This window comes from Eptatretus burgeri, chromosome 17 (assembly GCF_056783735.1).
Source record: "Eptatretus burgeri isolate ZD-2024b chromosome 17, Ebu_testis_v1, whole genome shotgun sequence".
Lineage (NCBI taxonomy): Eukaryota > Metazoa > Chordata > Myxini > Myxiniformes > Myxinidae > Eptatretus > Eptatretus burgeri.
The window spans coordinates 13,920,492-13,933,343 of NC_140977.1; the positions used below are offsets into that span (position 1 = coordinate 13,920,492).

A 12,852-nucleotide genomic window follows, 5' to 3' on the forward strand; every position below is an offset into this window, starting at 1 on the left:
GATGTATTCACTCAGTCCTGATTGCTTCAAGATGATATATATTTCTCCAGCCTGTGAAAAGCAGACTGACATAGACCTATGTGAAATCCATCAATGTACCCATAGGGGCTGCAGTCTTGACGTCATTCTGTGCCGGGAGAGAATCTACACATCTGGGTTTGAAATATATGCTACAATCCTTCACAAAATTATGCTGACTGCTGCACAAAAGTTGAAAATTATCTCCACCTGGGAATACCAAAACCTGATAAACTGGCACCAGCATTTGGAAATGAAAAACTACGTCTCACTGAACACTATATGAAAAACTCAACATTTCCATGTATTTTCGAATCTGGAGGAAGACTGTTATTTTCCCTAGATTACTCCATATGCGCATATTTATTTGTTTATTAAATAAATGATTCAAATGTACAGGATGACTGAAGAATTTCTTCGACACACCCAAATACAGTACCCTCTCCGGCGAGCGTAATAAATTGAATTGGCGACAGGTGGGCTCCAATCAAGTTGCAGAGACATCTCAGGGATGATCAAAGGAAATTGCATGCACCTGAAATGAATTTGGAGTGTCATAACAAAGGGGGTGAATACTTATTGACGCAAAACATTTCAGATTTTCATTTATAAAAATTTCTAAAAACATGTTTTCACTTTGTCATTATGGGGTATTTTGTGTGGCTTGGCGACAATGTTTTGGGTGGTCGCTAGACTACCGTTATGCTCAGGTTTTCCGTCTGTCTGTAAGTCTGTTGTGTGGTTGCTGGACTACCCTTATTCTTAGGTTTTCCGTCTGTCTGTCTATGTTGGGTGGTCAGTTGCTGGACGACCCTCATACTCACGTTTTCGGTCTGTCTGTATGTCTGTTTGTTTGTATGTAATGGACAGTTCTGGAGGCCAGAGGATTCAACCAATTTTCATGAAACCTGACTGGTAGGTTCATACCAGGATTGAGTTGTATGCTTTTGAGCACCGTTGCTATGGACGCCACCGTTGCCTAGCAATGGGACTTTGAAAGTTTTGAAAAAATCCAAAAAATAATTTTTTTTAGTAAATCATAAATCGGCTACCGTGCTTTTATGCGCACTATAATCAACCTCTTTGCCAAAAAAAATTCAGCCCGATCCAAATCAAAAACTGTATGACGAGTATGCAATAGTCTAGCGCCAACCCATGTCACCTTCCGGGATTTTATATGAAGTTTATAACTTAATGCATTTTAAATTCAGGCTGTCACACAACAAAATGTGACAAAAGTCAAGGGATGTGAATACTTTTGAAGGAACTGTATTTGGAAGTTGCCCAAGGTGTCCGTAATAACTCACGCACTCTTCACCAAAGACACCATATCTCACAACTCTTGTGTACATTTTCGTCTCATTAAAATAAATTGGTGAAGCCATGGCTCCAACATATCACTTTATTCAAACAGACATTTTCATGAAAATTCAATATCTTGTTGAAAATATTTTTTTATTCAATGTCTGTGTCCCTTTTTCACTTCTTTGAAAGTCTGAGTTCAAAAGCATGCCCTCCATTAAAGAGGGTTCACCATGATTGGGAAATCTTTGATTGCAGCCAATCATGTGGCTTTCCCCACAGGATGGTGGCTTGATAGGGGTAATTGATAGTGATAGCTCGAAGTGGTGGTGTGTCAATCATCATCATCATCATCATACAATCATATTATGCATACATGTGTGTATATATGCGTGTCATTGGTTATTATCTCCATTTGCGGGTTTCAGAAGGTGGGATGATGTTCTCCCAGAACTAAAAATCTTCACCTCCTTTTTTGGTAAAGGATCATGATTCATGAACCAAAGTGTGAAACTTCATTCTCATCACCACTTTCCAAGGGTTCATTTCAAAATCTTCACTGAATCTCTGACAGCCTCCACTTGGCGCTCATTTGCAGTGATATTCCCTGGAATGCTTTTTAAATACTCAATAAACTACTGAAGGTTTTCTTTTTCACTCATGTTGCTCTGACCATCAATATTTGGACATTCGTGTTGGCGTTCACCATTGTGAATTCTCATGTGCCTTTTAAGGCTGGATGAACAACTAAAAGATTTTCCACAAATTGTGCATTTGTCTGGGCGTTCACCACTGTGAATTTTCATGTGTGTTTTAAGTCTGAATGAGTGATTAAAAGACTTTGCACAATCTGCGCATTTGTATGGGCATTCAGCATTATGTATGACCATGTGTGTTTTAAGGCTGGATGACTGATTAAAAGATTTTCCACAACTTGTGCATTTGTATGGGCGTTCTTCATTATGAATCTTCATGTGCCTTTTAAGGGAAGATGATCGAATAAAAGATTTTTCACAACTTGTGCATTTGCATGGGCGTTCGCCATTGTGAATCATCATGTGTGTTTTAAGGTCGGATGAACGAATAAAAGATTTTTCACAACTTGTGCATTTCCATGGGCGTTCGCCATTGTGAATCATCATGTGTGTTTTAAGGTGAGATGAACGAATAAAAGATTTTTCACACCTTGTGCATTTGGATGGGCGTTCGGCATTGTGAAACTTCATGTGTGTTTTAAGGTCGGATGAACGAATAAAAGATTTTTCACAACTTGTGCATTTGTATGGGCGTTCACCATTGTGAATCATCATGTGTGTTTTAAGGTAGGATGAAAAAATAAAAGATTTTCCACAACTTGTACATTTGTGTGGGCGTTCACCATTGTGAAGCATCATGTGTCTTTTAAAGACAGATGAATAAATGAAGGATTTTTCACAACATGTACATTTGTAGGGGCGTTCACCATTGTGATTCATTACGTGTGTTTTAAGGCTGAATGAATGATTAAAGGACTTTCCACAACTTGTGCATTTGTATGGGCATTTACTGTTATGTATGACCATGTGCGTTTTAAGGCTGGACGACCAATAAAAAGATTTTCCACAACTTGTGCATTTGTACGGGCGTTCTCCATTGTGCATCATCATGTGCGTTTTAAAGCTGGACGACCAATAAAAAGATTTTCCACAACTTGTGCATTTGTATGGGCGTTCTCCATTGTGAATCATCAGGTGTGTTTTTAGTTGAGATGAACGAATAAAAGATTTTCCACAACTTGTACATTTGTATGGGCGTTCTCCATTGTGAATCATCATGTGTGTTTTAACATCGGATGAACGAATAAAAGATTTTCCACAACTTTTGCATTTGTATGGGCGTTCTCCATTGTGAATCATCATGTGTGTTTTAAGGTGAGATGAACAATAAAAAGATTTTCCACAACTTGTACATTTGTGTGGGCGTTCACCATTGTGAATCATCATGTGCGTTTTAAGGTCGGATGAACGTATAAAAGATTTTCCACAACTTGTACATTTGTATGGGCGTTCTCCATTGTGAATCATCATGTGTGTTTTAAGTTGAGATGAACGAATATAAGATTTTCCACAACTTGTGCATTTGTGTGGGCGTTCTCCATTGTGAAACATCATGTGTGTCTTAACGTCGGATGGACGAATAAAAGATTTTCCACAACTTTTGCATTTGTACGGGCGTTCTCCATTGTGAATCATCATGTGTGTTTTAAGGTGAGATGAACAATAAAAAGATTTTCCACAACTTGTGCATTTGTGTGGGCGTTCACCATTGTGAAATATCATGTGCCTTTTAAGGTCGGATGAATGTATAAAAGATTTTCCACAACTTGTACATTTGTATGGGCGTTCTCCATTGTGAATCATCATGTGTGTTTTAAGTTGAGATAAAAGAATAAAAGATTTTCCACAACTTGTGCATTTGTGTGGGCGTTCACCATTGTGAATTATCATGTGCCTTTTAAGGTCGGATGAACGTATAAAAGATTTTCCACAACTTGTACATTTGTATGGGCGTTCTCCATTGTGAATCATCATGTGTGTTTTAAGTTGAGATGAACGAACAAAAGATTTTCCACAACTTGTGCATTTGAATGGGCGTTCTCCAGTGTGAATTGTCAAGTGTGATTTTTGGGTGGACGACTGAGTGAACGGTTTTCCACAAGTTTGTTCAGCTTTCTTGCCACGATAAGTCTTGTGAAAATTGTTCTCTGCAAACATTTCATTTTTCGGGTTGTCTTGTTTGAAAAAAGTCCTCTTGCTCGTTTCAGTTGGCGGGTCCTGTGGACGTGTGTCTGAGCTGTTCCTACAAGTAGCTGGAGTCTCCCTTCGCGATTCAATGGATCCACCTGTAAATGTAACATCAATTTACCTGTAAAAAATAAATCAGCTTCTGCACAATACTCATATCATTCTGACACTCAGACTCAAACATGTTCAACTGTATTTGATATATTGCAAAAAAGTTAAAAAAAAAAAACAAAAAAAAAGACAATAAAAACATTCTTGATGTAAATATACATTATTCTGTGAAAAAAGTTTGGTTTTTCCCATGATCATCATAATTTAGGGTAATTTTTTTTTGTGTACATTGTCAAGGCTCTTACGAAAGTTTAAGGCCCGGTCACACCTTGACGTTTTCGCCAGCGATGGCAACGTATTAAAATGTATGTAAAACGCTGGCTTACGTTGAACTTTTGATGTTTTTTTTTTAAGATTCGGACGTATTCATAACGAGTTGGTCGTATGAATAACATATTAGTAATGGACACAGAACGTTTCGTTGTGTTATAGATAACTTATACCAACGAATGCTGAACCTGTTGTCGGCCTACACAACCGATGCCCAACGATAGTCTAACTTCGGCATAGCGCGTTGCACGCATCGCCGACGATGTCGTGACGTAGCCTATTAAAAGGCTGACGCACAACGATTCGAATCATAACTGCCGTAGAAATGGAAGTGTCAACATCGCAGTCACACCTTGGCGATCTTGCCAGCGTATGCCGACCTAAGAAAAACGTGTCTAAAACGTTGGGGCACGTCAAATACGGTATGAGTAAGTTTGGTATACGTGAGTAGAACGCTAAAGTATGCTATTATACGTCGTAGTAAGTAGAGTACGTCAAGAAATTTTAAACATGTTCAAAATTTTATGACGTACTCGGCGTATGACACACGTTCCGCATGCGATGGGGATAAGTTTTACACACGATATGTGGACGCTTACACACGTCCACAAAGGCTACTTATAAGTCGCCAATTTCTTTTCTTTCTTTATACCTTATACTTATGCCATAATTCTTATACCAATTCTTTACGTAGTCCCAACACACATTGACGTATGTAGACGTATTCCAATGACGTCTTCCGGTCGACAAAAAAAAAAAAAAATGAACATGTTTCTAGGTTACAACTGCCATTTCAAGACATGTTCCCAGCGGTTTTGGGAATTGGTATATAAAAATGCTGCTCATAAAAGGGGAACCCAACAGTGTTTTCGAGTTCCTTTTTGAGTCGATGTCCATGTCAGCAGTAACAGTATCAGTACCAGTATTAGTAGTAGTTTGTTCATGTTGGCAGTAGTAGGTGAGTGTGAGGGGGAGGGTGTGGGTTATGATGGATCCTCCTTGCGTCCACGTGTCCACGGGTAGGTTCATAGGCTGCCACTCAACGATTTAAATGGCTGCATCTCCACTATTGAAAGTAGACGCTTGCGCTCAACAATTAGATTTTTTTTTTACACTCAACGACTTTTAAACGGTACCACTCAACTATTTTCATTGTTTACAATGAACGATTTAAATTGCTGTCACTCGCCTTTGTTTTTTGACGCTGGTGCTCGGAAATTTTAATCGTTTCTATTGAACGTGCTAAATCGCTCAAACCCCACTCTTGAAAGTTGACGCTTGCGCTCAACAATTCGATTTTTTTTACACTCAACGACTTTTAAACGGTACCACTCAACTATTTTCATTGTTTACAATGAACGATTTAAATAGCTGTCACTCGCCTTTGTTTTTTGACGCTGGGGTTTGGAAATTTGAAGCGTTTCTTCTGAACGTGTTAAAACGCTCAAACTCGACTATTTTAAATAGACGCTGCCGATGGACAATTGGAATCATAGCCAAGCTAGACATCGAAGTGTGAACATCCTCGTCATGCCGAAGAAAAGTTTGAAGAATGCTGCAAATAAGTGTCCTGGCCGTGGCCGTGGACACTGACGCAAGGACGATCCATTATACCGACGTCTTTCAGCCTATGAGTAACTTAAAAGTAACGTCCGTCGATGTGTGGCAACGATCGCGTAACGTGCCAACAACACGTTAATCATAGGTTAGAAATAAGTTTCGGGTACGCTAAACATTACCTCGGCATGTCTCAACTTATGATTAACTTACAAGTAGCATGTGTTGACGTCTGTCAACGATCGCAGACCGTGCATACAACTTGTGGCCAGCGTAGCGGAACGTGAGTCATACGCTGGCATACGTCGTGAAATTTCAAGCATGAAAAAATTTGAGGACAACCGAAAAGTACAACGACGTATGGCAGTGTTTTTCAGCGTGCTCTCAATGTTATCAAAACTTACCCATAACGTATTCAACGTGTGCCAGCGTTTTAGAAAAAAAATTCAAAAATCGGCATACGTTGGCTAAAACGTCAAGGTGTGACCGGGCCTTTACACATGATGCACAGCAAGGGGGGCATGAGACAAGAGTGGCGGGAGAGGGAAGGACAAAACAGTGAGGAACAGAGACATTAGGAGATCTGTGGAAGGCAGAGGGATGGGGTGGGGAACACGGGGGATACAAGATGGACATCAGAGGACTTTCAGGAAGGAAAGCAGGGAATTTGAAGGAGGTGGGTTTGGGGTGGATTAACGGGGATAGAAAAGATCAAGGTTTTGTATGGGGGAAGATAAGAGGTGGTTGTAAACGGCAGTTTTGAAGGCCTGGAGGGAAGAATGGGATTGAAGAGAGTGTCGGAGTTTATTCCAAAGGTGGGGAAAGAGGAATGAAAGAGTGAAGGTGAGCGGTGATTCATGATTTTGGTAGTTTTACGAGAAGGGGGTTGCTGATGGACCTTCAGCGCTCCACGGAAATGTGGGGAGGGGGGGGGACAGAGCAGGGGGTGGGGCGAGACCAGAAAGGAGACTGTAGAAGACAGAAAGACCACCGACAGTGAGAGAGTGGGAAGCCCAAAGACTCAGCCTCAACGCAGGAGATACCAATGATCCTAAATGCCTTGGTTTCCACAGCATGAAGGTGAGAAAAGTGAGAGGCAGGAGCTCCAGCCCAGAGAAGAGAGCAGTACTCCATCAGGCTACGGACCAAAGCTGTGTATGTGGTCAGGAACTCAAATGTGCCAAGGAAGAACTTTGTGTGACTGAGGACGCTGAATGGGTGAATGGCTTTGGAGGCCAGCTTGCAAATGTGGCTTTCACAGGAATGATCAAGGCAGACAATGAGACCCAGAAGCTTGAATGAAAGGACTTCAAGAGGATTGTTGAGAAAGTCGATGGGGGGGGTGGGGGGTTCCAGATGGTCCTTTCCGCATAGTGAGAGTGTGAGATTTGTCAGGATTGAAACTCATATTCCACATGTTGGACCAGTTTGTGATTTTGTCCAGATCTGCAGAAAGTGAAGAGGCTGATGCTTGCCGATCTGAGGAATGATGGATGGTACAGTAGAGGATGGAGTCATCATTAAAGAGATAAAGAAGATTTTCCATAGTCAGAAAGATTACTGATGAAAGCTACAAAAAGGACAGGGCCCAGAACACTGCCTTGAACTCCAGCCTGGACAGGAAGAGGCGATAAGAGAACTCAATTGAAGGTCACACGTTGCCCGCAACAGGAGAAGAAGTCTGCGAGCCATGAGTGGCGATGTCCTTGGAAACCACAGGAAGACCGTTTGGTGAGCGGGGCAGGGTGCCAGACTGTATCGAAAGCACGCGATAAGTCTACTCAAGGGAGATTGCTCCGATTTCACGTCTGGCATTGAGGATTCCTATCCATTGTTGGGAGAGCAGAAGCAGCATATGTCAGGTAGAGTGACACACACTGTCAAATCAATGCCACTGGAATCAAAGTTGTCTGGTTTAATTAAAAAGGAAAACATTGGGCCAAAACGTTGGATATCTTTAAATCCGACAGAAAATACTCATGCGAGTTATCACATGTACATTCCGATCTCGGCAACACTGATGGGACAATGTGTGGATAGTTATTTAAATGTTGGAAATAGTGGAAAGTCGAGGTGCCAATGTCCTGAGAAAAAAAAACCAGCAAGTTTCGCAAGAAATCCTTTCCATGTTTCAAAACGATCCGTAACAGTTTGGCTTGCACCTGCAGATGGAGGCTGAGTTCTTTTGGATGAGCAGTGATGTCAGTTAGAAACATTAGTGGCACGACCTATTTGTCATCAACCAGTTTGGGATAGTTTTGACCCTTTTCTGACAAAACGATCTTGATTGCATCGATGCAGTTCACAAAGCGTGCCAAAACCTTTCCACGACTTAGCCAACAGACATTGCCGTTAAACGGAATGTCGTTGTATGTACATCTCCTCAAGCATAATGTGAAATTTCATGTGCGTCAACGCAGATCGAGCAACAAGAATATTCATTATATTCACCGCTGCAGTCATCACATTATTGAGCTCTTGGCACAAAGATTTTCTTGATGAATAATACAATGAAAATTTACCGTCGAGTGGCCAATTTGATTGTCAATGGTGTTTCATCTTTACAAATCCCTTTTGTTTTCTGACCATAGCAGGGGCTCCATCTGTTGTCATAGGAAACATTTTTCTGATGTCAATTTCTCTTTCCTCAAAATGATTAACAAACATCTTCACAATATATTCCCCTGTTGTTGTGCCATGCATGGGAATTAGGCAGCATACCTTTTCTCAAATGTCGTCTGAGTCACAGAACCTCACAACAACATTGGCCCTGGTAAGTAATTCACATCATCACTTCCAAGTGCAACACCAAATTCGACTGCACCGTTTAATGCCACCCTCTGTTATTTGTTGCCGTTTTGTGCCATTTCACTTATGCATTTCTCCACTGATCTGGCAGACGCAGGTGTGTCATTAATTCCGAAGATGAGAGGCGAGAGAGGGAGAGAGGCGAGGGATAGAGGCGAGGGATAGAGGCGAGGGAGGAACGAGGGAGAGGGAGTAAGAGAGAAAGAGAGGCGACAGAGGCGACAGAGAGAGAGACAGAGAGAGAGGCGACAGAGAGAGAGACAGAGAGAGAGGCGACAGAGAGAGAGACAGAGAGAGAGGCGACAGAGAGAGAGACAGAGAGAGAGGCGACAGAGAGAGAGGCGACAGAGAGAGGCGACAGAGAGAGAGGCGACAGAGAGAGAGACAGAGAGAGAGGCGACAGAGAGAGAGACACAGACAGAGGCGACAGAGAGAGAGACAGAGAGAGAGGCGACAGAGAGAGAGACAGAGAGAGAGGCGAGAGAGAGAGAGACAGAGAGAGAGGCGACAGAGAGAGAGACAGAGAGAAAGGGGACAGAGAGAGAGACAGAGAGAGAGGGGACAGAGAGAGAGGCGACAGAGAGAGAGGCGACAGAGAGAGAGGCGACAGAGGCGACAGAGGCGACAGAGGCGCCAGAGGCGACAGAGGCGACAGAGAGAGAGAGAGAGAGAGAGAGAGAGAGAGAGAGAGAGAGAGAGAGAGAGAGAGAGAGAGAGAGAGAGAGAGGCGATGGAGAGAGAGACAAGACAGAGATAGAGAGAGAATTTGAACCACAAAAAGAAAACATTGGAAAGAGAAGAAAAAAAGGACATAAAAAATAACAAAATAATAACAAGAACACAAATGAGCACAATATACGCCCAAACAAGAAGGTATATACAGAATTGTGCAACGACATGGAAAACAGGAACCACTTTAGATGATGAACGTATGTCACCACACACAGTCTCCCCAGTCTGTACCTCTTCTTCTTCTTCTTCTTCTTCTTCTTTCGGCTGCTCCCGTTCAGGGTCGCCACAGCAGATCATCCGTATGATCCGCATAGTGATTTGGCACATGTTTTACGCCGGATGCCCTTCCTGACGCAACCCTGGTCACCTCTTACGACACAGGGATATGGTACACCTATTTTAACCGGGGTATACACCGGCCCAGTATACTGGTACTCACTTCGCCGACCTCGGAAGGATGACAGGCTGAGTCAACCCCCTGGTGTATTAATTCGGTGGCTCAACGGGGCTTGAACTCAGGACCTTTTGGATCCCAAGCCGCTGCCCTTACCACTGCGCCAACACCAGGCTTTTCTCCCCAGTCTGTACCTATGTACCAAATATGAAACGTGAAAGTTGAAAACTTTGGGAGTTCGAGTGTGGACAGAAACGGACGGACGACCGGTATCACATCATGCATATATATATATATATATATATATATATATATATATATATATATATATATATATATATATATATATATATATATATATATATATATATATATATTGTTACGAATTTGGGAATTTGTTCACCTCCCATTGTTTAAATGTTCAGAAATCGATTGGATGCGCTGCGGATCAATTTAATAGTTAGGGAACAAACAATGGAGACATCCCTCCCATTCTTCTGCGAAGAGGAAGAACCCTGCCGTCCCGTAACTCATGATGTCCACAACTCCCTCCCACCCGTGGTTGAGCGGGGGGGGGGGGGGAGAGATCACGAGAGCATGAGTCACGCCGGGCGTGGAGGAGGGGGGGGGAGAAGGATAAGAGGAGATCTTTTTCTTTTGTTCAGGCACAGTTGGAAGGGCAGAGTTGGAGAAGGGAGTTGAGGGGAGTCGTTCAGCAGACCGTCGGGTCCTGCTTGGCTTGCGTTAGGGTTGAGGCCTGCGGAAGCTTTTTGCTTCGGCTGGCTCAGTGAGCTTCGGCTGAGGCCTGGCTCGGGAGGAGGCTTTTCGGAGGAACTTTGCTTTGACGGTTCCGTGAGCTTCGGCTTCTGCTTGGCTCAGGAGAGCTTTTTGCTTCAAGCTGCCCTGTTTGGAATGAAGTTAAGCCGGTCGCTCGGCTCGAGCTGCGAGTGGTGGCTTCTTCTTGGTTCCTGGAGCTCTTTGTTCTCCATTTTGGTTCCCTGCTTGGTGCGACTCATCGACCTCTTCGTGGAGGTGGTTCCTCGGGGAAGCGACGCATCGACGGGAAGGTTCGGCGCCTCGTCTCACCAGCACGTGTTGAGAAGCGCGGGAGGTGGTTCCTCGGGGAAGCGACACATCGACGGGAAGGATCGGCGCCTCGTCTCTCCAGCACGTGTTGAGAAGCGCGGGAGGTAGTTCCTCGGGGAAGCGACGCATCGATGGGAAGGTTCGGCGCCTCGTCTCATTAGCACGTGCTGAGAAGCGCGGGAGGTGGTTCCTCGGGGAAGCGACGCATCGACAGGAAGGTTCGGCGCCTCGTCTCACCAGCACGTGTTGAGAAGCGCGGGAGGTAGTTCCTCGGGGAAGCGACACATCGACGGGAAGGATCGGCGCCTCGTCTCTCCAGCACGTGTTGAGAAGCGTGGGAGGTAGTTCCTCGGGGAAGCGACACATCGACGGGAAGGATCGGCGCCTCGTCTCACCAGCACGTGTTGAGAAGCACGGGAGGTAGTTCCTCGGGGAAGCGACGCATCGACGGGAAGGTTCGGCGCCTCGTCTCACCAGCACGTGTTGAGAAGCGCGGGAGGTGGTTCCTTGGGGAAGCGACACATCGACGGGAAGGTTCGGCACCTCGTCTCACCAGCACATGTTGAGAAGCACGGGAGGATTCGCAGGAGCTCGGGAAGGATCGCGGCTCGGCGATTGGATCCAGCTCGCTCTCGCTGGAGCCTGGGTCCGAACAACTTGAAGACCACACGAGGGAGAGAGGTTCGACATAGGTTCTGGGTTTCAGCTCACCTGTCCTCCAAGCTGGAGCTCGTTATTGAAGGCCTCTGCCACCATTTATTGGGTGTGTGTGTGTGTGTGTGTGTGTGTGTGTGTGTGTGTGTGTGTGTGTGTGTGTGTGTGTGTGTGTGTGCGCGTGCGCGCGCACACATGTGTCCGTGGGCCCGTCTCATAAGTAGGAACTGCTGTTAAGTGCAAGTGACTGTTCATAATAAGTAGACGGTTGTAGTTCTTTTGTCGTGCTTTTGTTGCTTGTATAATTGCATAAGTGTTTTACCTTGTTTAATTGCATACATGCTTCATTATAATGAATGTCCTTGTGTGAATGTAAAGCTGTTCGTTGCGTCCATTCCCTCATTGAACTGCCCCATCTTGCACTCGGAATATAGTTGGTTTTTAAATAGCCGATAAATAGAATCGGGTCCGGCGAGGTCTGGCGATAATACCCGCTCTGTTATCCCAGAACGGAACGGACCGCTTAAGCGGTTCGTGTCCAAGCAGGCCTTCGCCGAGGTGCAGTCCCTCGGTAGGTTACCCGTGCGGGTACTTAGTTATATCGATATTCGGCTATTGACCCTATTTCGCGCGGGTAGAATACGGACTGGGCCGTGGTGGGATTAAAAACCCACCCCTGACTGGTTTCTGGCATTGTTCCAGAAAGTCACGACTGGATTGTCCTTTCGGTTGGCGAAGTGACCGCTATTGGTTAGACGCGGCCGTTCGAACGCCGACGGGCGGGAATTGTACAACACTGGTGTCCGGGAGTGGGATTCCAATCCATCCCGCCTCCAACCAAATTAACGGGAATCGGATCAAGGGTGTGCAGAGCGACCCTCCATTCCCCCCCCCCCCCAAAAAAACGAGCTTTTAAAATTTATTCCGAGAAGCAAGATGGCATTTCAAGGCGAACAGGGGCATGGTGGATTAGAAATGTGTTTTGATGTGGGATCCATGGCCCGGGACGGTTCTTTTAATGACCCCACCACTAATTTTAATCAGTGGGGGCGCTCACCCTCATACACTGAGCACGAACTTTGCCGGCAAACGGAGTCGCACAATTGCGGCGAGATCGCACCTCAGCGCGGAACGAGG

At 44.5% G+C, this 12,852-nt stretch overlaps 1 protein-coding gene across 9 annotated transcripts in view; it reads right to left on the bottom strand.

Moving 5' to 3' along the window:
- Window positions 1-1,408: 1,408 nt before the first annotated feature.
- LOC147009356 (uncharacterized) overlaps window positions 1,409-12,852 on the bottom strand; it is a 37,069-nt gene continuing 25,625 nt past the window's right edge. For 8 of the 9 annotated variants that reach the window (XM_085861761.1, XM_085861760.1, XM_085861758.1 and 5 more), the window contains one exon: window positions 1,409-4,201. In XM_085861761.1, coding sequence (XP_085717887.1) covers window positions 1,956-4,201 — 2,246 coding nt within the window. In that variant the 3' untranslated portion in view covers window positions 1,409-1,955. The remainder of the gene's footprint in view (window positions 4,202-12,852) is intronic. The other variant, XR_015052825.1, reaches the window with a different exon arrangement.